General features: G+C 38.1%; 1 protein-coding gene across 1 annotated transcript in view; it reads right to left on the bottom strand.

The window, feature by feature from the left end:
• Nucleotides 1–26,945, bottom strand: part of THSD7B (thrombospondin type 1 domain containing 7B) — a 627,465-nt gene that overhangs the window by 583,194 nt on the left and 17,326 nt on the right. Inside the window, exon 3 of the mRNA XM_043573363.1 lies at nucleotides 6,941–7,751. Coding sequence (XP_043429298.1) covers nucleotides 6,941–7,751 — 811 coding nt within the window. The remainder of the gene's footprint in view (nucleotides 1–6,940; nucleotides 7,752–26,945) is intronic.

The following is a 26,945-nucleotide window of genomic DNA, read 5'->3' as shown; positions in this document are numbered from 1 at the left end:
GGACATAGTGGAACTGAACAGTGCCATCAATCAACTGGATATAATTGACACTTAAAGAATACGTTATCCAACAATAGCAGAATACACATTACCTTCATCCTTACACCGAACATTCACCTAGACAGACCAAAATTCCAGGCCATAAAACACACCTTAACAAACTTAAAGAATAGAAATCATGCAAAGTATATTCTCAGGACACAATGGAATTAAACTACAAATCAGTAACAAAAAGGTGGCTGGAGGAGAATCCCCAAATACTTGGAGATTGAACACCACACTTTCAAATAATGCATGAGTCAAAGAAGTCACAGGATAACTTAAACAACATTTGGAATTAAATGAAAATAAAAATACAACTTATTAAAATTTGTAGATGTAGTGAAAGCAGTGATTAGAAAGAAATGTATGGCCTGGAATTCACATAGTAGAAAAAAATAAATACCTAAAAGCAATAACTTAAGCTATCTTAGAAAACTAGAAAAGGAAGAGCAAATTAAATCCAAAGTAGGCAAAATGATAAGAATAAGAATTATAACTGAAATCAATAAAACTGAAAGTATAAAATCAGTAGGGAAAATACCTGAAAGCAAAAGCTGGTTCTCAAAAAATATCAGTAAAACTGATAAACCTCTAGCCAGGTTAACTAAGATTAAAAAGAAGAAGAAGAAGAAGAAGAAGAAGAAGAAGAAGAAGAAGAAGAAAGAAGAAGAAGAAGAAGAGGAAGAAGATACAAAGTACTAGTAAGTACTGATAAGTAATGAAAGAGAGGTCATCACTAATGATCCCATGGACATAAAAAAGATAATAAAGGAATATTATGAACAAGTCTATGCACACAAATTTGATAAATTAGATGAATGAAATATACAACCTGTTAAAACTCACACAAGGAGAAATCTATAATTAAGAATAGGTTCATATCTATTAAAGAAATTGAATCAATAATTAATAACCTACTAAACCAGAAAATACCAGGTCCATTGTTGAATTCTACCAGTCAAGAAAAAAAAAACTATACTTATTTGCTACAATTTATTTCAGAAAATCAAAGCAGAGTACACACTTTCTAGTCCATCATATGAGGCCAGCATTATCTTATTATCAAAAAACGAAGACATTATAAGAAAGGAAAACTAAGACCAATATCTCCCATAAACATATACGTAAAAATTATCAACAAAATATTAGCAAATAATATCCAACAATGCATAAAAATAATACTACATCATAACCAAATGTGCTGTATTCCAGGTATGTAGAGCCAGTTCAACATTCAAAAATCAACACAATCTAATTTATCTATAGACTAAAGGAGAAAAATCATACATTGTATCCATACATACAGAAAAAGCACTTGACAAAAACCAACACTAATGTATGATAAAAATTCTCAGCAAACTAGGAATACAGGGTAGGTTCTTCAACATGAAAAAGAACATCCAGAAAAAAACCTTCATTTAACATCATACTTAATTGTGAGGAACCAGATGCTTTCTTGCTAAGATCAGGAATAAGGCAAGGATGTCCATTTTTATCACTCCTATTTGAGTCACACTCAAAGTCCTACATAATATAAGACAAGAAAAAGAAATAAACGGTATATAGATTTCCAGAGTGCCTGCACCATTTTGCATTCCCACCAACAGTGCAATAGGATTCCTCTTTCTCCACAACCTCACCAACATCTATTGTTTCCTGAATTGCTAATTTTAGCCATTCTGACTGGTGTGAGGTAGTATCTCATTATGGTTTTGATTTGTATTTCCCTGATGACAACCAATTTTGAGCATCTTTTTGTGTATCTATCTGCCATCTGGAAGTTTTCTTTGGAAAAGTATCTATTCATGTCTTCTGCACATTTCTTGGAAGTTCCTCAAAAAATTAAAAATGAAACTATCCTACAACCCAGCAACTGCACTACTAGGAATTTATCCAAAGTATACAAAAATGCTGATTTCAAGCAGCATATGTACCCCAATATTTATAGCAGCTATCAACAATAGCCAAATTATTGAAAGAGCTTAAATGTCTATCAACTGAAGAATGGATTAATAAGATATACATACAATGTACAATACAACACATACACATGTGCATACAATTGTATGTATATACATATACATACAATGGAATATTACTCAGTGATGAAAAAGAATGAAATTTTGCCATTTGCAAAACGTGGATGGAACTGGAGGGTATTATGCTAAGTAAAATAAGTCAGAAAAAGAGATCATATGATTTCACTCATATGTGGAATTTGAGAAACTTAACAGATGAACATAGGGGAAGGGAAGAAAAAATAAGATAAAAACAGATAGGGAGGAAAACTATAAGAGACTCTTAAATGCAGAGAAAAAACAGGATTGGTTGAGGGGGAGGTGTTAAATGGGTGATGGGCATTAAGGAGGACACTTTTCAGAATGAGCACTGGGTGTCATATGTAAGAGGTGAATCACTGGATTCTACTCCTGAAACCAAGATTACACTGTATGTTAACTAACTTGAGAATTGAAAGAAAAGAAAAGAAAAGAAAAGAAAAGAAAAGAAAAGAAAAGAAAAGAAAAGAAAAGAAAAGAAAAGAGAAAGGAAAGGAAAGGAAAGGAAAGGAAAGGAAAGGAAAGGAAAGGAAAGGAAAGGAAAGGAAAGAGAAAGAGAAAGAGAAAGAGAAAGAGAAAGAGAAAGAGAAAGAGAAAGAGAAAGAGAAAGAAAGAAAAAGAAGAGTAGTATACAGATTGGAAATGAAGAAATAAAACTTCCTTTGTCTGCAAATGATATGCTTATCTACATAGATAATCCCAAAGAATCTTAACAACAACATAAAGTCCTGGAACTAATAAGTGGTTATAACAAGGTTGCAGAATACAGGTTAATATATAAAACTCGATTGTTTTCTTATACACAAGCCATTAAAAACTACAACTTGAAATTTAAAACACTAGACATTTATATTGGCACCAAAAATATGAAATACTTAAGTATCAATCTAACAAAATAGATACAAAATGTACATGAGAAAAAGTATAAAACTCTGATGAAGAAATCAAAGATGTAAATAAATGGAGAAATACTGCAGGTACATGGAAAAGAAGACTCAACACTATCAAGATGTTATTTCTTGGGGCACCTAGGTGCCTCATTCAGTTAAGCTTCCAACTTTTGGTTTCGCTCAGATCATCATCTCACAGTTCGTGGGTTCGAGCCCCGCATCAGGCTCTGCGCTGACAGTATGGAGTCTGCTAGGGATTCTGTCTTCCTCTTTCTCTGCCCCTCTCCTGCTCACTCTCTATCTCTCCCTCCCTCTCTAAAATAAATAAACAAACATTAAAAAAAAGTTATTTCTTCCCAAACTGATCCATACACTACAAGCAGTCCTAATCAAAATCTTGGCAAGTTATGTTGTAGATATTGAAAACAAACTGATTCTATAGTTTACATGGAAAAACAAAAGATACATAATAGATAATACAATATTAAAAACAGAACAAATTCAGAGGACTGAAACTACCCAACTTCAAGACTTATTATAAATCTTCAGTATTTAAGACATTGTTTTATTGGCAAAGAATAGATAAATAGATCAATGGACTAAAGACAGAGAGCCCAGAAATAGATCCACATAAATATAGTCAACTAATCTTTGGCAAAGGAGCAAAGGCAGTTCAATAGAAAAAGGAGAGTCTTTTTAACAAAAGGTACTAGAATAGCTGGGCATCCACACGTAAAAAAATAAAAAATAAAAAAAAAATAATACAGACACCAACGTTATACCTTTCACAAAAGTTAACTCAGACTGGATCATAGATTTAAATGTAAAATGTAAAACTATAAAACTCCTAGAAAACAATATAGGAGAAAATTTAGTTGATCTTAGGTTTAGAGAATTTGTTGTTGTTTTCGATGCAACACCAAAGAGTGATCCATGAAAGAAATATTGATAAGTTTGACTTCACTAAGATTAAAACAAAACAAAAAATAACTTCTCTGTGAAAGACACTGTTGAGAGAATGAAAAGGGGGTCATCAACTGGAAGGAAATATTTTCAAAACATATATCTGATAAAGGACTGGTATCCAAAGTACACAAAGAATTTGTAAAGCTCAACCGTAAGAAAACAACTCAAAAAATAGACAAAAGATCTGAACAGACACCTCACCAAGGAAGATCTACAGATGGCAACTAAGCATATGAAAAGATGCCAAACATCGTAAGTGATTAAGGAACTGCAAATTAAAACAAGATACCACTATACACCTATTAAAAATGGCTAAAACCCAAAATACTGACAATAGCAAATGCTGGCCAGAATGTGAAGCAGTAGGAATGCTCATTTATTGCTGGTGGCAATACAAAATGATACAGCCACTTTGGAAGACAGTTTGGCAGTTTCTTACAAAATGAAACAATTCTCACTGTAATATGTAGGAAAGTGCCCACTGGTATTTCTCCAAATTAGTTGAAAATGTATGTTCACATAAAAATCTCCAAATGAATGTTTACAGAAGCTTTATTTATAATTGCCAAAACTTGGAAGCAACCAAGATGTCCTCCAACAGGTGAACGGATGACAAATTGTGATATATCCATAGAACAGAATACTGTTGGAGGAGGTAATCAAGAGGATGTGACTGCCAGTTGACCATCAGGCTAGATTCAGGCGTTTGGAGGCTCCTCACCCCTTTGCTTGTCCTTGGAATATATGCTCTGTACACAGTGGGAGCTGCTCTAAGTACATGGTCTTAAAGGAGTAAGGTCTTTTGAGAACATCTAGGTGGTATATGTGATGGAAACCAATTAAGGCCTCTATATAAACTTTTAAGATTTGGCAATGGGTGCAGATACCTACTCATCTTGCAGCCACCCAAGACAAGCCTTATTAGTAAGTTCTCTTGCTTACTAAACTGCCACCTCCCAATCCGGAGTGGTCTGTCTCTTCCTTCGGTCTCTCCCTGCTCTATGTATACAGGGATAGTTTGTAAACCAACAAGCACTATTCAGTGATAAAAAGAACCAAGCTATCAAGCCATGGACATACATGGAGGAATCTTAAATACATATTGCTAAGCAAAAGAAGCCAATAAGAAAAGCTATATACTGTATCATTCCAACTATATAACACTCTGGAAAAGATAAAACTATGCCATCAGTAAAAAGATCCCTGAATGCCAGGGAACTGGGGAGAGGAGAGGTGCGACCAATAGATGGTGCACAGATCTTTAGGGCCATGAAACTATCCTATATGATACAGTAATTATGAACACATATCATTATACATTTGTCCAAACCCATAGAATGTACAACACAGTGAATCCTAATTAAACTACGGACTATAACAATATGTTGATACTGGCTCACGAATGGTAACAAACACACTACACTGGTGCAAGAAGTGTGTACCATACTGTATGTGTGGAGGGGAGTGAGGAGAAGCTATATGGAAATTGTATTTTCCACTCAATTTTTCTGTAAATCTAAAACTACTCTAAAAAACAAAGTCTCTTAATTTAAAACAAAGAAAAACAACATGGCAAACACAAGCAAACTAAAACTGAAAACATTCTCTGGAATAGTAAGAAAACGATGTCTTTATAGAATCCCACATATGCATTCAAACAATAATCACCCAAATCATCTGCTTAATCTTTTGGGCTTTACAGAGGCAGGCAATAAAAGGCAGAAAATCACTCTTCAATGGACTTGCCAACCGCATATGGCATAAATCAGAATGAAGCATCAAAGATGAAATATGCTTATTTGTGAAGTCAAATGAAAAATAAAAATGAAAAAAACAAGAAACAATCATCACATTACTTTGTTCTTGAATAGCAGAGGTAGTCTTTTGAGCCTCTCCCAGCCAGCTGTGGATTCTGAGAAAACAGTAACTGGTGATAATGATTAATTCTAGAGATGAGTGTTTCACTATTTTGTAATATACGCCTTACTGAAAGGCATTTAAATTTGGAAAAACTTGGTAACATACCAGTGCTTTAAGACCTTCTGGGGAAAATTAAACAAATACTACTTTGAGCATATTTCTATATACCTAGGTCATGATTTTTCTGTACTACAATTTAAAGTAGAACAATTACAAATAACTTTTAAGCACTAACAGCCTTAACTATTCTTTTTAAAAGTTTTAGTCCATTCCCTCTATAGGTTTGCAATTCTAATTATTGCCGTGCAAGGTAATACGTTTTTCAAATCGATGTCATAGAAAGCATTCTTAGATTAACTTACTGTTATTATTACTACTATAAAAAATCTACCACTAAAATGTTAGAGAATCTTCTTAAACATGAAAGCAAAAGTAAACAAAACCAAGTTTAAAAAACATGAATACCGGGTGCCTGGATTACGCAACCGACTTCGACTCAGGTCATAATCTCACGGTTCGTGAGTTCCAGGCCTGTGTTGGGCTCTGTGCTGACAGCTCAGAGCCTGGAGCCTGCTTCGGATTCTCTCTCTCTCTCTCTCTCTCTGCCCCTCTCCCACTTATGCTCTGTCTCTCTCTTTCTCAAAAATAGATAAGAATTAAAACCTTTTTTAAAAACATGATTATGAAAAATGATAATTTTTGCATAATTTCTATCCCAAGTTTGAGAGTCAATTTGAATTTTTATGATTATAAAGAAAGGTTTAGTCTTCTATTACTATAGTGATAAATGTTTTTTTAAAACTTGTTGACACCTTGAAAAAATGTGGAAATGCATGCCTTATCCTATGTAGTTGTACTATTAATTATGTAAGAATTCAGAGCTCTGCCTGGTCTATACTCTGAAATGTTCACAATTGAAATTGAAAGCCTCTTAAATTAAACTTCTAAAAACCCAAATCCCCAACCTGGTTATAATTATCCCTTTGTAGGAAATAATATATCTTATAAAATTATGTTGTAAAATACCTAGGTGAAGCAAAGATATAAACACTGAAGGCCTCCTACCTTAACATAGCATTTTTTCCGTCACTTCTGGTGCACCAGACCTGCCGAGTTTGATAACCGATCTCTAAATCCCAGGGCTTGGAATGGTGATGTGGCTTGTAACTCTGATGTCTAAAGGTTACTCGCTCCTTTGAATCAGAGCTAACATCCAGAACAGTTCTTCCGCTTAGGTTAATTTCTTTAAGATGAGGCAGCCTACATTTACTCCATGGTCCAACTTTAAGGCTAAAAGTATACTCCTCTTCTCCAAGAGGACAGGAAACGGGAGTGTCACAGGCTCTTGACTCAGTCAGATTGGGACACTGAGAACCGCCATAGAGAGGGGGAGCGATGGCTGCCCGGGTTCTGTGTTGCAATCGCTTCTCACATCCCTTGCTACACTCGGACCATTGTGAGAACTCAGATACAACACAATCCCGGGGGCAGGGAATGAGGCAAGCTTGCTCTGTGGGGGGCCGTGGGACAAAGTGTTCACATATTTCATTTCCAGCCACGGTTCTGTTCAACTTCTGAATACAACGCGCAGTCCGGTGCTGTAACCCATGTTGCGCTGTCACACACTCCTCAGGCCGAGGCTCGGCTTGGCCGAGGCTGGAAGGGGCGAGCACACAATGGTGCCAGTCAGAGACCTCCCACTGGAAGAGGTCACTGTGCCAATCACACACTCGGAAGCAGCTTCTTTCCTTTGGAGGCCTGCTGTTCTCATCACAGTTAGAGACGTGACTTGTCCACCCTTCCAAGTGGAAACACCACAGTGCACGACTCTGGACTCCTCCTGGTCCACAGTCTCCTGCGCACCTTCCCCAGGGGCCTACAGGCACAAAGACAAGGATGTCAATTACTCAGACATTCCACGCGGCCCTCCACACAAAAATGGGTCAGTCTGCACACTTCCCAACACAACCAGTATGAAATTATGAACTTGAGTGGAGGTTTAATTTAGTTGTGAAGAGTGTGGACGCTGCATCGGTCTGCCTTTGTTGAAGTCCCCTCTCCCTCTCTTACCAGCAATGTAAACTTGGATGAATTACTTCCATTTGTAAGCCTTAGTTTCCTTAACTACATAAGCAAAAGAATAAAAGCACTGACTTGCAGAACTCTTCTGAGGATCAGTGGTACAATGTGGTGCCAAGGAGACAATGCACACGTAATAAATGATTGGTATCATTATAATCGCTACATTCCAAAGCCTATATATCTAACTCAATATTAATACTTTCTAGGTAGACAATGTTTGATCTCAAAGAAAAGCCCTAAACCCAGGATCTTAATAAAGTAGGGTCTCTCATCTTTCTAAGCCTTCAGCTCAATACTGCAGGTGGCTCAAAAGAGAAATACGTTTTTAAAAAATAACTTGCCAAAGTATCCTAAATATATTTTCACTCGCTTAATAGATGTCCCCACTTTTGGGTTTTGCTTGCAGAGTGAACTGCATGAAAAAGAAAATATCTGATGGGGGAGGATGTAATAAAAGCAGCAACAGCACTATTGAACTGCCCCCACAATCCCTGAAATATACCCCCTTGGATTTTCGACAGGTAATGACTCCAGGTAAAGCTTCCAACATTGGTTCATAATATGCCACTTCTTTTAATTACTGAACACGTTTTCATGAGAAAGAGTCCCACGAAGAAACGGACAGATAAAAGAGTGTCCATTGAGGTTTCTCACATTGTTTTGCATCTGATCTGAAGACATACCAGCCAGCCTTATCCAGAAGGCTGATGATACAACTTCATAAGGATGGCAAATAAGCACATTTTATGTCAGTTGGAAAGAAAATACTTTCCTCTCTTTCACTTTACTTAAATATGTAATATGAATGCAAGAAAATTTTATCAGCTCAACCATGTAACCTTTGCCCCTACACTAGGTTGTGATAATAATAAAAGTAATTCACACCCCGAGAAACAATTTACATAGGTAAGGGAAAGAAGATGCAGTCTTTTTGTCTTTCCCCAAATTTGATCAAACACCCAAATGCCCAAATGCCATTTAACTACTTCATGGAATTTGTTTCCATGTCCACACATTATATTTCTAGGAACAGTAATGTGTGCATAGTCACATGCATTTAGGAAGAGACATATATATCCTCAGAGAAACAGGTACTTGCATTTGGGGCCAAATGCTGCAGTGAGGATCTATCACTTTAACAGGACACCAGTTTTGGGGTTCTAATGTGCAGTCTTCCCAGTTCTTCCTCACAGCCCTATCTGGTTATGCAGACCTACTATGCCAATGACTTGTCACTTTGTAAGTGAGATTAACGGAGAAAATACCCTCAGGTCCTTTCAGTGTCCTCATCCTGGAGACTCCTCTTGCTGAAGTGAGCACAGAAGTTTCATTGAAGTAAGTCAGCTTTTACTCACCACAATGCCCTTGACTTTGCCCACACATTTCCTAGGTGTGGTGCCCCAGCTCATGACACAGTAAATGCACATAAAAAATGGAACTCTCAGCTCAGGCCGATTTCATCAACTGCCCTGGATTCTGGTGATTTTTCTCCTAGATCACCCACAATTTTGTACTCTGTAAATCGAGATGTTCATTGCTACACGAAAGTCATTTAAAGGCTTCATGTGTCCAGATGCTCTGGAGCAATCTCAGTTCAAGTATGCCATCCCTTGTCCATCATGGCAGACTGTGCACGCAAATTTTTATTAGTGCCCCCCCCCAAAATCACCATGGTTACTCAGTAAAGAAATACTCCAGGGGCACCTGGGTGGCTCAGTTGGTTAAGCATCCAACACTTGATTTCGACTCGGGTCATGATCTCACTCACGATTAGTGTCAGTGCAGAGCCTGCTTGGGATTCTCTCTCACTCCCTCTCTCTCTTCCTCTCCCTCCTTCTCTCTCCCTCTCTCTCTCAAAATAAATAAACTAAAACAAAAAAAAGATATATCCATTTAGCAAATTTTAAAATCTAAAATCAGGGGCGCCTGGGTGGCGCAGTCGGTTGAGCGTCCGACTTCAGCCAGGTCACGATCTCGCGGTCTGTGAGTTCGAGCCCCGCGTCGGGCTCTGGGCTGATGGCTCAGAGCCTGGAGACTGTTTCCGATTCTGTGTCTCCCTCCCTCTCTGCCCCTCCCCTGTTCATGCTCTGTCTCTCTCTGTCCCAAAAATAAATAAACATTGAAAAAAAAATAATGTTTAAAATCTAAAATCAGTCTTGAATAAAATAAAACAGTTATCAGATAAAATTGAAAGATGCTCATTTTCTAAGTACTAGGTTTTTAAATAATGGCTGTCTGCTTACCTTTATTTGTTAATGTAGGAAATACACACAACTTTTCCCTTAGGACTTTGTGTGTGTGTGTGTTGTGTGTGTGTGTGTGTGTGTGTGTAAAGAAAGTAAGACCAGAAAAATCAAACCATTTCTAACCAATCTGAAAAATTTAATACTAAATTTAATTCATCTAGAACACCTTACAAAGTGATCATTATTCTTACTCTTAAACCATTTTACTAACATATTTTCTTATTAAAATGTTTCCTTCTTGTTCTAAGTTTTTTGCCTACTTTCAAACTCTTAAGGTAGCTCTTTTTTGTTATTTGAAATCATTAATATTTTAAACCTTGTACATTACTATTCTTCCCTTAGCTTTCACATTCTCCCATCTACAAAGAAATACACCAAATAGCAAAAAATTTCTTAGATCAATGGAAGACAAAATATACGTATTAAGAAATAATTATTACCATTTGTTAAGGGCTAGCAGTGCTGTCACAGGCTGGGATGATAGCAGAAGACTGTTACATATTCAAGAATTTTACCAAGTGGTTGCTAAATCATTCATAATTTGAAATCAACCATAATGTGGGTATTTATACCACAAATCAAGACATTTAAAAACAACAACAACAATAACACAGAACTGCTTTGTCATATACCACAAGCAATTTGCTCAGTGCCTTCCTTCCTTTCTTGTTTCTTACAACAGTCCTCTGACATGGGGCTGGTATGCTCCTTTTATCAACTGGGGAAACTAAGCTCAGAGAAGTTACAGGGTGCATCCAAGGTTATACAGCTAGTAAATGGTAGACTAGAATGGGACTCCAGATCTGTGAGACTCCAAACTTAGGCTCCTGCCCTTCATTTGAAATGAGTTTTCGTTGTTGTTGGTGGTGGTGGTGGTGGTTTTTTTCCATATGCATTGGTATGTGTGATCCTAACATCACAAGGCAGATCTGTTTCTTAGCTTAGCTATGATCTCTCCCATCTGGTAGTTAGTATTCCTCTGGATAGGAGTACAAGTAATCAAGGTGGTATTTGAGCAATGATTTCCCCCTTCTGGCCCTGGAAATTTAGGATGGCAGGTAAGACACATGCATGTTGATAAGCATTAGTCAGTACATTTAGGAAGGCGCAGTCAGGGTAGAATAGTTTCTCCTCATGTTAAAAGCAAACTTTGCAGACAACTGAACAACAGGTAAATAACAAGCAAATAAAAAAGTGAATTGCGTATGCTTGGAATAAATGAAAAACAAATTGCAAACAAGACACATAAGATGGAGACAAGACCTCTAAGCAATTGACCTATAACAATTTGCATTTCTCAGGCATAGAGGCAAAATGTGTTCCATGATTTATTCAGTTGTGTTTGCCTATGAACTTTAAACACACACACTCGTGAAAATCACATAGCCCTGAGGGATTTTGCCATTTCAGAAAACATGCACATTTAAGTAAGCTGTGAACTACAGTTTGAGAAATCTTGTATCTTTGTCCAAGTTCAGAAATAGGACATATTAAAGTTTTGAGCAGTTGCCTGTAGAAAATGAATATCACCTTTAAATTTTATATATATATATATATATATATATATATATATATATATATAATGTGATTATATTCACAATATATATCTTAGATACTAATCTAAAGAAACATATAGGAAACCCATGGTTGTAAACATCAATCATTTGGTATTCCTTAATTGAAAACAGGCCCCAAGTAATACAAATTAAATAAAATTTAGAACCACTAAAGGATTAAAAGTTTAATTAGACATAATGTGCCTTTAAACTAAAACTCATGCTGTGTTACATTTCTCAGAAGATATTTTAATGGTATAACAGGAATAGTAATTCAGTACTTGTTTACCTGGACCAACATTATGCAAAAACAAAATTCACCTGCAATTTACTACCTTTTGTGTATGATAAACATAGTCGTTCTAGAATAAACTGCTAAATCTTTTAAATCACAACAGTTTTAACATTTTGGTTTAGAAGGTAAAATCTTTGCACACAAAAGGGTAGTACTTGGGACGCCTGGGTGGCGCAGTAGGTTACACATCCGACTTCAGCCAGGTCACGATCTTGCGGTCGGTGAGTTCGAGCCCCGCGTCAGGCTCTGGGCTGATGGCTCAGAGCCTGGAGCCTGTTTCCGATTCTGTGTCTCCCTCTCTCTCTGCCCCTCCCCCGTTCATGCTCTGTCTCTCTCTGTCCCAAAAATAAATAAACGTTGAAAAAAATTAAAAAAAAAAAAGGGTAGTACTGATGGACTCTTGGGTCACATTCACATTTAAGACTCTTGGATTCTTTTTTTTCCCCTGCTTGTGTTTCTTGCAGAAAGCGCAAGTATGCGAATGCTCTAATGTAATACTCCTCCAGAAGCAGAAAAGTGCTGGCACATTTTATTCTCTTAATTAAGTTATCCTTAACTGGATTAGTTTAGATGAATGTATCTCCCAATCTAAATCATCATATTTAGGACAACCTACTGGATGCCTGAGTTTTAGGTGTGGCATTCACTGAGATACCTACAACAAAGGAAAAAGGGAACTCAAGAAGTCAGAGAGAATAAACACATTCCATAGCTTTTGCACACCATTTGCCACCATTTGACGCAGCAACCCTGACTTAATACCATTCATGCAATAGGAGGAGATGTTTATTTTACTATTCTTTTTTTTTTTTCAACCACTGCTTTTATTACCCTGACCTTGCTTTCTTTTTATCTTGGGCAATGGGGTTGAGGAATGACATGAATGTCAATGCAAAGCTTTAATACCTTACCCAAATTATTTGTGGATAATTACTATACCAAAGCATTCATAAACCTCAACATTACCAAATGTGATATAAAACAACATTGACTTGTAAGATGCCTCACCTCCAAGAAATAGCTTGAAATCTATGCAGTAGCTTTCACTTCTCAAAAGGCTTTCACATCAACCATGGAGTAATTAAAATAATGTTTCTATTGCATAGTGAAAAAATATCTAAGAAATCTCACTTTCTAAAACACATCAAGGAACCCAAGGAATGAGAAAAGAGTGGCATCTGAGCACTCATTCACTAAAATAACAGTTGCTCATTACCTGCTACTTGACAAGTAATATATTAGACTCTGGAAATATGAAAATAAATGAAACATTAAGTATCTCTTACAAAATCTGGGCACTAAATGTAATGCCAGTTTGCCCCTGAAGACGACATTCCGTCTCTCCTTCAGGTCTATCTATACTTACTTGGTACACAGTTTAGCAGTCTTAATGTTTTGGTTTTCCAAGCTCATTAGATCTAAAGCAGCAAACCAGAAATTGAGAGGGATATTGGAGGCAGGGGCACTGATGGAACCTAGAAGGGATGGCCATTCTCAAGTCTACATTTCAGAATCTACCATTTTTTTAAACAATTATTTATTTTTTGAGAGACAGAGACAGACCGTGAGCGGGGGAAGGGCAGAGAGAGAGGGAGACACCAAATCCAAAGCAGGCTCCAGGCTCTGAACTGTCAGCACAGAGCCCAATGGGCTTGAACTCATGAACCATGAGATCACAACCTGAGCTGAAGTCAGCCGCTTAACCAACAGAGCCACCCAGATGCCTCCTGAATCTGTCATGTTAATTAATAACTTCTACTAGCAGAGGATGCTTAAAGCCATACAGCACCACCTAAACTAACAGAGAAAATTTGTTCATTATATATATCCATTACTGAGTTATATATCAGATATCAATAGAAACACAATGTAGAAAATGTAAAAACATGGAAAATTGTTTTCAATGAGAAAAAATTTAAACCATAATGCATTTTAGTTAAAAATTCTATTATGCTTTTCACAGGAACCAAAAAAATCCTTTATTAATACTAAAGCTATTTTCAAAACACACCAGTGGTCTGAAGGCTTTGTGTGCTACAGTATTCCAGTATTTCTCATTAGAGATTTTAACAGCAATGGTTCAGAGCTGTAACTTCATTTTCATAGGTATAAAGATTTACTTTTGGAGACAGTTTCTGATTCCATGCAAGGCCACCACAGAGCATTTGGACTGAATTTTTATACTTGCAGAAAGCGCAAGCACTGTTGCTAACATCCCAGGCTCTTTCTGTATGATTGTGCTTTTGTTTGACACCTAACAGCACGTTTTAAGCCCATTTCATCTTTGTGGACAGATGCCTCTGACTGAAAAGCAAAGTGCCTCCATTACTTATCATTTATGATTACAAATTATTAGTTGCCAGTGGCTAGAACATCCATTAAAAGTAGCTTGACAGCAAGGCAGATTAGAAATATATCTGAACGACTCATCAGCTAATGCAAACACCACAGAGACAGAAAACCACCTTTTAAAAATTGTTTATCAATATTTCTGGTCTGAATTCTACTTTCTAAAAATTCTGAAGCTAAAAGGAAATCTCAAGCCTCATATTCTTCACTACATTCTGACACAAAGTGGGTCTTTTCAGATCACTAAAACCTACAGCCTGGTAACTGCCTCAAATATGGGAATGGAAAGGTAATGTGACAGCCCACAGTTTTTGGAGGAGGAAACAAAGCCCAGACAAATTCAATGAGTTGCCCAAGGTCACAAAGTCATTTGGAGCAGAAATGGGATGGAAAATTCCATTCCAGACACCCAGTCCAGTGATCTTTACACTATATTATGCTGGCTTCCATTGTAACATCCTAAGACTGCAAGGGAGGAATAAGGACTCTGTAAATGGTTGTAATCCAAGATGGCGGGGGGGGGGGGGCGTGGTGAAAGGAGGAAAAACATAAAAAACAAGTGAAAATTACATAAAATCACATACAGCACAAGCAACATAAAATCACATACAGCACAAGCAACAAAGTGCCCGTTAATGCTGAGAGTTTTCAGTCTCCTGCACCGGCAACTGGAGCCGTACTCAGGGACCTTTCACAATTTATTATGTGAAATGGGATCCTTCCTGCCTTTGAATGCTTGAGAACACAGACTCAGCTATGTTCAAGAACATAAAGAACCAGCAAGTTTCAGGGGATTAGCACACAAACGAAGCCTCAAGCACCAGTAAGAAATTACGCATCCCTAGAATAACTATAGCAAATAATAGTAACAGTTTTCTCAACACCTACCATCTTCCGAATACCATCTTTACATTGTTGATATTGTTCTTCTTTGCTATATGAGACCATCAAAGCATGAGGTCAAAGAACATGCTCAAACTAAACACCCCAGAAGCCCTGCTGCTGGACTCTCCGATCTATCCACCTCATGCCTTTTCCACAACTGCAGTTTAACTATTTTTAGTAGCCATATCTCTTGAGCAAATGAAGCCTTGCAATGCCCATTAGATAAACTATATTTAGAAGAGGGATCTGTTTTACGTGCAGCTGGTGTGAGGGGCTCAGGGCACAGCCGCTCCTCTCCTGCCTAAAGGACTCTGCGTCTGCCTTGGTCTCAGCTCAATGGCCTGGCTCGGGTGATGGCCCTGGAACTCCTGGGGCTCTGCTACCTGTCAACGGATATTTATGGGGTGTTCTCATCCCATAAATATGGCTCCAGCCAACTTTGACTTTACTTACAATAAATGCTTCCGCTAAGCCCTCTAGATTCCCTAGAGAAGCAGAAGAAAATCATTTACTCAGCTGTTTTGTATCCGTTGTGTGAAAAAGGTAATGAAGAGTAAGCCAGAAATGGAGTGAAGCTGAATCCCACATAGTGTTCTTCTGAAGGACTTTCTCCCTTAGCTTATGGGCCACTCAGGCAGTGACTAAACTTCAGGAGGGCCAGAAATTTGTTTGCTTTATACTTCAAAGAAGCAAACTGGAACAGGTGCTTGGGAGGCTGAAATGTTTAAGCTGTACTCCTTCTCCTTCGGAAAAAAAAAAAGAATAAAGTGCTATTTCCACAGTGAATAATCAATACATGTTAGGATTGATAAAGGAGGCCTATTTTGTGGCTGGTTGTCCTAGACGTTCACTGGAAAAGCAGCAATGTTGAGACTATGTACATAGGCTTTAAAAATACATGAAGCAAAAGGACAGGGTGGCATCCATTTTATTTATCATTAAGCAACTCAAGGATTAATTTCACCTAGGCTAAAAATTGCACTGGAGCATACTTGAGATAATATTTTTTTTCATAATTTCAATTCTCTAATAGTTACATGGAGTATATCTACTTTTCAATATGTCTTTTCTCTAGTAGCAGATAGTCATGATGAACAAGTGAGAGAGAACAAAACATAAGCTACATTTTGGTGGATAAAACATCTAGTTCACCCAATTTTTTTCTTCCCAAAGGAATAATTATTTCAGTTTTGAAACAGCAATTTTAACACTATTTGAGACTCTTGTCATCCGAAAAATAACTTCCAAGTTACTGATTTGAAAAAAATATCTGAGAAACAGCAGTACCATGGCATAATCACAATATTATTTTCTATCTAGAAACACTAGAAATACCTATGTGTCCTATATAGTCTAATGAGCATCCTAAGGATTCTTTCACAAAGATCAAATCCAATCAATCACGCATCAGTTTTACTTCCTAAACATCAATCCAATTTGTTCATATTTCTTCATTCCCACTGTACCACCCTCTTCCAAACCACCATTTTCTCTTGTATGAACAAGAGAAACCACTTGTCTGGCCTTCTAGCATGTACTGCCCCACCCCGCTGCACCCTGATGTCAATTCTTTCTCCATATCACAGACACATATCATTTAATAATTCAAATCTGTACCACTTTGGGTGCAGCTTGTCATCTATATGGCACTTCCATGCTTAAAGCTTATCAGTTGCTTCCCATTCCTCTAAAAAAAAATTAACATGACATATAAGTTCCTACCTGATCTGGCCCCTTTCCACCTCTTTAGGATCCTGATAACCTGGCCACCCAGGTTCACTCACTGCTCTGCCATCACGGTGGTCATCTTTCAGTTCCTCCAATGCTCCAAGTCCCCTCCCGTATCTGGGGACTACATGTAGCTACAATTGTACATGTGGCTACAATTCCTGAAGCCAAATCACATGTTCCACCCCCACTCTTCATATCTTAAGTCACTTTCTTAGAGAATGCTTGCCCTGGTCTGGCATGACCTTACTCTTCCACAAAGCACTCACCACCCTTGTAATCACAAATCCGACTGTGTAATTTAATCCTTGTCTCTCCCACTGGATTCTAAACTCCATGATGGCAGAAACATGTCAGTCCTGCTCACCACTCTATTCCCAGCGCTAACCTAGTGCTTGGCATATGATTAGCCTCCCACCCATTACTAAAGCTGGAGCAAACAGCACTGTAGGAAGCAGAATCATATCTAAATATAACTAGGAGTAATGTCAGTACCACAAACTCATCACACAAATGAATTGATGGTTTTACCTAAATGAGAGGGAGCGGAAAAAAGGTCCATTCTGTGTTTCCTTAGCATATGTTTAAGGGAAGCAATCTCCAACATGATGTGCAACATGATTCTTAAATACTTGTCTATCCCAACTGTATTCGTAATGCCTATTGTTCTTTGTTGCAACTCTGCAACTCTCTGGGCCCCTTCTGTCCAGACTCCACAAAGCCCCTGCACTGAGGAATGGGGTACCCAGTCTCCTCATGGTTAGCATTCTAATTTTAACATTTAATAAATACAAAGTCTACAGAAATACCTTTGACCTTGGACATAGGTCTAATTCAAATAGTCTAATTGATCCAGGAAGTTGGCTGAACAAGTAAAATAATATTATCTTTTTTTTTTCTCAGAGGATTAAATCTTTTTTTCTCAGAGAATTACATATTGGATCCTATCATCCCTGCCTACTAACAAAACTAAAAAGTGGCCAGGGATGAAACTATCCCTGGTGGTTACAGCTCCAGTAGAATAACAGCAAAAGCAGTCCTACAGATACTGTGGGAAGACAGTGTGCTCAACGCTTTGTAACAATCATGTCACTCAGTCCTCAAAGCAGCTCACAAAGTAGGCTAATTTTCAGAACTCCCAGCTGCCTTAAATTTCCAATTTCAGGAAAATTGGCAGAAGAAATGAAAAGAGAGTGAATGTAGTCTCTTCAGAGTTTGTTGATATAATTACACTCTCAGATGCCCAGGGAAAGGCCTAAGAAGGGAAGGGTCTGGGAAAGTGCACTTACAGACTGTTAATTTGGACCACTCCTCTGCCTGAGGAAGGGAAGCACCAGAAGCAGAAGGAAACGCTAGAAACCTGCCAGGATGCATGTCCCTGGCTAGACCCTGAAGGATTCTGTGTAAAATGTCTTCCTGCTCAAACCCTAATGCAACTTTGAGAAGCATTGTTATTCCAAAGGGTGGAGTTTGGGTCAGAGACCAAGTCTTTGTGTGGGATTGGGGGATGGGAGAAACATGTTTCAGAAGTATATTTCATTTACAGAAACACAGATTTTAATTAGAAGGTGATGGAAAAAAAAATTTTTTTGAGACACTTTTGAGAATGAACACAGCCCAACTTGATTCTGGCTTTTGTGTTACCAGAAGTCTTGTCCGTTAAGAAGGTTATGTTAGATGTTTCTGATGGAGGGATGCCCTTCGCCTGACAAATAACTCCTAGCTTGAAAATAAAAACTTCCTCCCTGCCCCTTTTTCGTGTCTGGAGTAAGACTGATAAGGGCAGAGATGTTAGTGTTAGTAATAGAGACAAGGAGATCATGTAGCTTGCTTCCCCAGAAAGGAAATGGCAGCCTGGGCTGTCCAGGCAGAGAAGGCTAAGACCACTGAGCACCTCCCACAGATCCACAGGCTCAGCACAGTGGGAAGGTAGCACAAAGGACGAAACACAGCATAGAATTCTAGAGTCAGCCAGGCTATCAGGAATAAGGGCCTTCTAAGTGGGGACCAGTATAAATGGATGGCTAGGAAACTGGGGTCCAAAGGAAAAAATGGGGGACCCATTTGGTGGTACGACAAGCTCAAAATAAATAACCAAAGTTAGCTGACAAAATTATTTCTTGCACACCTGAAGTTTTAGCTGAGGTAAGTACCCACTACAATAGTCACCACCACATATAATAATTAAAGGGAATCAGAGAAGCAATAATAAACACATACCCCACCAGCCCATGAACTGACAGCACCATAGGATATTCAGGCCCTTGGCTCAATAACATACTGAGAAAATCTATCCTCATTACCCTTTCGTAGCTGGGTGAGCACGAGGCAGTGGCCTGAAGCCTGTGTCAACTCTTTTTAGCCTCCTCCTCCCGTGCATGACTGGAATTTCCCAGAGTGCTTTGAGCAAATTCAATTTACAATGAAAGTGAACTGTGGAAATGTCATCTGAGTTATGGGAGTAGTTTACATTTACACCACGAAAATAATAATTATTGTAAAGTAGCATTTATTATTTGATAGGCTTAATGTTAGTACACAGATGGTTGAAAAAAATGCCAAATTTTAACAACTTCTGGGGATAAGGTAGTAATGGGCTGCCTCCTGGCCTTTCCTTTAGTAACCGCTTCATCTGATTCCTGCTGAAGAAAACATATTATCATTCAAGAAATCCCAAAATGTTTTCAGTGGAACAGCTGCATCTTTTAAGATCAGTACAGAGAGAAGAGCATTGTTATTAAATAAATTTGTGAACAATGCAGAGTTAAAAAAAATTCAAGTTTTCTCTTTTTAGGAGTCCTCAAAGCTATCTAAATATACATCGTGAATCCCAAAGAATGTATCCCTAGGGTGCAACACTTCATAAACTTCTTTCCCTATGTCAGTTTTTTCCTGGAGGAAAAAAATAAACATATTTTGCATGTGTGATGCTTTCCCTTGCTAGATGAGGTGATGGACCCTAGTTTTTAACCTTAATGATCTTAATTAACATGAAATAAAATCATAATTTTAACTTTAGGATCCACACCATAAGGTGAAGTTAAAAATGCAACTTTCAATCCACAGCCTGGCATTCACATCCTTGCAAAACAAAACACACAAAACCACAAAGTAAAGAACACACCAGAATAAATCTAAGATCTGCCACCTGTTCACAAAGAACAAGACAGATAGAAAACACACAGCAGAGATCCACCTATCTGTTAGGTGTTTAGCTGAGCAATTTCAAAGACCTAAGACACTAGATCAAAGTGCATGGAAGAGGGACAAGGCTTAATGTTGTGAAGGCACGAACTGATTTAAAGCAATCACTGAGCGTGCCACTAATTTGCAGCCCAATAAAAAAGTCCTGCATATGCTACACGTCTCTAATTGTTAGATTTTCTAGTCATTTCAAACATAGCTTGTGCTGTGCTAGATTTTACTTCAGGATATGACAAGATGTACTTTACTGGCCACACAGTGAATCATAGGATAATTATAGTAATGCAATCAGATTCTAAGTTTAGAACACAGCTTTATTGACTCTGTATTCCATGCAAGAACACTACATGAACTTGATATTCTGTAGCAGGCAATCAAAAGAATTGATTTATATATACATAAATATATATATGTATGTATATATAAATCAATTGTAGTATATATTATATTAAGGATATAGCATATATTTACATAACTAGATTTATATTGTATTATACATTGTATTAAATATATAGTACACATAATACTAATTTATATTGTGTAACAAGTATTTAAGCCAATTCTATTTCCTATGCATGATATACATTATATATTTATGTATGTATTTATTATGTAGTATATATAAATGTATATGTAATACAACAGATTATACTATATAATCATATTAGATATAATATGTATGCATGAGTTTGTGTGTAAGGCTGTAAACACATATACACATACATACACATATATGCATGTTGCCTGTTGATTCTGTTAACCTCTTATGATATTTCATTAGTTCCAATCTATACCCAGCACTAGAATGCTTTGCCCAATGACAGAAGGTACTGCTTATCAGCATCCCCATCCCTGTCCCACCACCAATAAACTCAAGGAGTCTTTTTCTGCTCCTCTTCCTTCTTATCCAAACAAACGGGTAACTATTCCCCTTGGTTAAAAGACGGTGCTTCTGGGTACTAATATACATACATACATACATACATACATACATAAACATCAGGGTACTAATATCCAATACTTCAGGAACGTCAGTTCTTTCTCCACACAGAGACCACACAGAAACTGATGATGCACAAAAAGATATTTCTGAATCATGCAAACAATTATTAATTTACATTCACTGTCAACCTACCCTCTATTATATTTCTCTTCTCCCAAAATCAATATGTAATTCATAGTCTAGAGATGGAGATTTAATGTGGACCATAACATTGTACTCCCTGGGCTCTTACTGTAACAAGCTATTAGAACTCTTTATCCCCCTTGTGATTTCAGAGAATTAGTCTGAGCACCTCATAATTCCTATCCTGATGAAACACATTATCAAAAGCCTATGCCACTTTGAAGTAATTGGAAGTCCACACTTCCTAATCTACATTAAGATTTACTTGAGGTGTTTTTTTTCTCTATTTCAAGACAAATGTAGTCTCAGCATGAATCTCTCTCCTTTGCTTTTTTCCAGTTGACCACATGAGCCATGGGATATGTCAGACAACCCATCTACTGGGTTCCAGAAGAGATAATGCTATTTCTTTGCTCACTGAGGAGAAAGGAAAGATCAAAATTAGCTTTCATACTCAGCTGGGCGGGGGGAATTTGGTGACCCCCCACAGCTCTCCTGTCTGCCTTTCCATTAGAATACATTTGCAGGAAGGAGCGCCTGGGTGGCTCAGTGGGTTAAGCGTCCCACTTGGGCTCAGGTCATGATCTCACGGTTTGTGAGTCTGAGCCCTGCTTTGGGCTCTGTGCTGACAACTCAGAGCCTGGAGCCTGTTTCAAATTCTGTATCTCCCTCTCTCTCTGCCCCTCCCCTGCTTGTGGGTGCACTCTCACTCTCTCAAATAAATAAACATTAAAAGAATACATTTGTAAGCATTGTCTAGCCTCTGTAATTCTCACTGAAGAATCCCTTCTGGGAGTGAAACAGCACCACTCCTCTCTGACCTGCTTCTTTCGTTTGACAACTGTAGTAAGCAACAGGGGCAGAGTGTCACCCACAGTGCTGCCAGACCTTTAGTTCTACCCTGGGGGTTACTACAGATGTGAACAATTTGGCAGTGTTCTGGGAGCCTTACCTGAGTAGACTAAGGAGCAGGGGGAAATGACAGCTACCTCTAACCAAAAAATCAACATCTTACCTGACCATCTGGTCTTGGTAAATGGAGAGAAACACCCCACAGTGGGCAAGACTCTGCACACAGTGTCTGACAAACTACTCTTAAATGCTTATGTTCATTGATTCTTCCAAACACTTAAAGCAAAGAGTCAATGACAGTAACTTCTTTAAAACAGGAGAAAGTAGGCTTCTAGAAAGTGTTTTGGAGCTATACAGACTTGAGTCCAAATCTTGATCTTGCCATGGAGCACTCTGTAACATTCAGCAGCACTTTTTGCCTTGATTTTCAATCATTTCAACCTATAGGCTGGTAAGAACAGATATGATACATGAAAAGCTCTTGACTCAGTGCCTGGCACACAATAGGCACATAATAGATAACAGGTCCAGGGGCACCTGGGTGGCTCAGTCGGTTAAGCGTCCAACTCTCAGTTTGGGCTCAGGTCATGATCTCACGGTTTCATGAGTTCGAGCCCTGCATCAGGCTCTGCACTGACAGTGTGGAGCCTGCTTGGGATTCTCTCTCTCTCTCTCTCTCTCTCTCTCTCTCTCTCTCTCTCTCTTTCTGCCATCCCCTGCTCATGCTGTCTCTGTCTCTATCAAAATAAATAAGTAAATAAATAAATAAACTTTTAAAAAAAGATTAAATAAATAAGTAACAGGTACATGTGGGAGATACTGTCTGTTACTAGGCTCTTGGTCTACATAAGCATCAATCTCAAATTTGGCATTTGACATCTGGGGCCAGATAATTCTTTGCTACAAAGGGCCATCTTTGCCTTACACCCTTGAAGTGGTGGCAGCACCCCTTCACCCCAGTTTCTAGGCATTGCCAAATATATGCCCCGGGAGGTAAAGTTGCCACTGGTGAGAACCACTGGTCTACACCATATCATTTATTTTATTTATTTATTTTTTTTAATATATGAAATTTATTGTCAAATTGGTTTCCATACAACACCCAGTGCTCATCCCAAAAGATGCCCTCTTCAATGCCCATCACCTACCCTCTCCTCCCTCCCACCCCCGATCAACCCTCAGTTTGTTCTGTTAAGAGTCTCTTAACACAAATCCAGGAGGTGGGTGACTCGCCCATTCTACAAAGCAGCTCCATTACCCATCCAGAATCCCAGCAGTAACAATGGGGAGATCCAGAACAGTGAGCCAAGAGCCTAAACTCTGCTTGTGCTCCCCAACTTTTTGTTAGTTTGTTTTTTTTATTTATTTTGAGAGGTGGGGGAGAAGCGGGGGCGGGGGTGGGGAGAGAATCCCAAGCAGGCTCCAGACTGTCAGTGCAGAGCCTGATGTTGGGCTCAATCCCATGAACCATGATGAGATCATCACTTGAGCTGAAATCAGGAGTCAGACACTCACCTGACTAAGCCACCTAGGCACCCCTATGCTCTCCATATTTAAAATGTGATTTTAAAGAAGAATAATAAAAGTCCATTGATACTATTCAGCATTCTGTGTTCCACCTCTGGCTTCCTAAAGCAATGTTTATACGACTTCATGATTTATCTTTCCCCCATTTTTACTAATCTTCAATATATGAATTTTTCAAGCCATCCTTCCCCATATATTTCAGTGCTACTTTATTAAGGTTCACCTTGCCTTTCTCATCCTGTACTCTGGAAATAACGTGGACTTTGGAATCACAGTCAGGATTTGAACTGTGGCTCCTCCATTTTCTAGCTATGTGACCACAGGCACACAACTTAACCTACCTTTATGTCCTACAGAAAAGCAAACTGGATTTTGTCGACTTCACAGTTGTATCAACAGCTAGCCCTCCAGTGCAGCTTGTCATGCAGGGCAAAGATAAAAGGTACAAAATTGCCATTGTGAAGTGAAACCAAGCCCTCAACCCTTTTGTGCCAGCCATCACTACAGGTGGGATGATTCCTTCCCCTGCATTGAATGTACTCTGCCTGTTCACACGTCAAAAACAAAATCTTATTTCCCCCCACAGAAACACAAGTTTAAAATAACCAAACTTCCTCAACAAACTGAATACCCCAACTGCCCCAGCTAGTCTTAAGGCTAAGAAATTGGTCAGGCCATGGGCCTTGCAGTGCTTGTTAGCGGCCAAAGGCAGGAGAGGAGGCTCTTTTCCCAGGAAAGGGGACAGGGTCATCCACAGCATGGATTGTCCATCAGAGGGCAGTAAAGACCTGCTGTTCAGCACAGACAAATGATTCCTTGTCATCCAGTAGGATTGAACATGACCATTTAGCTTTCAACCCCTTGCTGTAGTGATTTTGAATGAGGAGGTTTTAATAAAATGCCTAAAAATCTCATAGAGAAAATGCCAAATATTTCAATCACTTTCTACTCTTAGAACATCAAAAATCATGAAACATTTGAGGACATTTTTAAGCACACAGACCCTTAAATTCCAAACTTAGTGATAATGACATGGCCATCTTGAGCCCACACTGCAGAGTGAAATGAAACACTATGGGGTCAGGGTTCCATCTTGTGTTAAAAGTTTTACAATGTTAAAAAAAATCCAACTGATTCACCACAGGAAGAGACCAACAAAACATCTTTTATTTTATTAAGCATTAAATAAGATGAAATTCTTAACATATAAATGAGAACATTGGGATTATCCTTCTCATAGATGATATGACCAACACCAACTCGGCTTTATACACCATCCTTTATTTAAAACGTCCTCCTTAACATCCTTAAAGTTATTCTTAATGTCCTCTGAATAACCTTTTCTATACTCTCTATAAGACATGCATTTTCTAATATAAACTACACTGTTTATACCACCTTGTCACACAATTGGAAACATGTGTGATAAAGCAATCTTAAGATATACAACTTGTTAGTGCAGAAAGTACTTTGGTCACATAAATCCATATTTATCTTCTTGAGAGATGTAGAGAGGAGGGAATAAAGGAAAACCGTAACCCACCACCCACCCTACCCCCCACCAACCTGGGTTAAGACTTGCTGGAAAATAAAAATAAGACCTTTTCTCAGACAAACAAGTGTGAAAAATTAAAACAGCAAATTATATCCACATGGAAAAATAAACTGGATTCCTAAAGGCCTGTCCCTTTAGAACAAAAGAACAATATCACAATATGCCATATACATATATATTCCATTCAGAAACATGAGCTCCACCCTCATACAGCTCTTCATTAGCCCAGGTAAAAGACTCTAGTATTCATTTAAATTTAGATCATTTTAGGGGCGCCTGGGTGGCGCAGTCGGTTGGGCGTCCGACTTCAGCCAGGTCACGATCTCACGGTCCGTGAGTTCGAGCCCCGCGTCAGGCTCTGGGCTGATGGCTCAGAGCCTGGAGCCTGTTTCCGATTCTGTGTCTCCCTCTCTCTCTGCCCCTTCCCCGTTCATGCTCTGTCTCTCTCTGTCCCAAAAATAAATAAACGTTGAAAAAAAAAATTAAAAAAAAAATTTAGATCATTTTAATATATAAATATAAAATAGTCAAGTTGAAATAGTACTCCCTGATATAAAATATCAATTCAGTATTAACTACAAATAATATTATACTACTATTTATAGTACTTACATATATAAACAATTCAATTCAGCATTAAGTGACCGCTATGTAGAAAACGTAGACATCAGAATTATAAGAGGACTTTCAGAAATTAATGTCTAAATTTAAATCTGCGCTCAGATTGCTTAGAATCTCCTAGGAAAAGAAGACTTAGCTAAAATTATGTCAGTGTAAAGAATGATTAGTAGTTACTCCCATAAATGCACAAAGGCTTTACAAACACTGAGTCAGAAAAATTATCCACTCAGAAAACTGGATGTTTCATGGACGGCAGAGTATTATAATGACACATGACACTTTCTTCTCAGGGAAGGAAGAGAAAATGGGAATGATATGAGCAATTTTTGAGGAATTCATACCAAATGGTCTTGATTTTCTCAATCAAATGGGAGGGAAGTGACAAACTATCAGTTATAAAACAAGTCACAGGGGATGAAAAATACAGCATATAGAATGTAGTCAATAAGACTGCAACAGTTTTGTATCGTGACAGATGGTAATTACACTTAGCATGGTGAGCATTTCATAATGTATATAATTGTTGAATCACGAGGCTGTACACCTGAAACTAATATGATATGTCAACTATACTTCAGTTTAAAAAAAAGAAGCAAAGAGGAGTCTGGGTAGGAGAAGCAACCTGACATTTACTGATCACATGCTTTCTGCCAGCCACTGTGCTGAATGCTTGAAGTACTCAGAGACCATACTGTGTGCCATCTTCCTCGCTCTTGTGAACAAAGAGAAACATTGGCTCATGCTGCGTATCATTAGAAGCCGTCACTTTTATATAAGGATCTAAACTAAGGGTTTGACACAATATCCCATAGCTGTTGATGCCAAAATATGTTATGATCCCATGAGAGTTGCAAATGGATCTGGTATTTCAATTAAATAGTTGTTTAATACAAAGAAAAAGAAAGCCCTAAAATAATGAAAGGGAAACAGAGAGAGGAAGTTTCAGCCCAGCCACTGTGAGGCAGGGAGACAGACAAAGAATCCAGTAGGGATGAATAACTGTCCCTCTAAATCTGCTGTCTGGTATTACACTATGCAAATATT

Source organism: Prionailurus bengalensis, chromosome C1 (genome assembly GCF_016509475.1).
Source record: "Prionailurus bengalensis isolate Pbe53 chromosome C1, Fcat_Pben_1.1_paternal_pri, whole genome shotgun sequence".
Classification (NCBI taxonomy): domain Eukaryota; kingdom Metazoa; phylum Chordata; class Mammalia; order Carnivora; family Felidae; genus Prionailurus; species Prionailurus bengalensis.
This window is presented reverse-complemented; position numbering and strand designations above follow the sequence as displayed.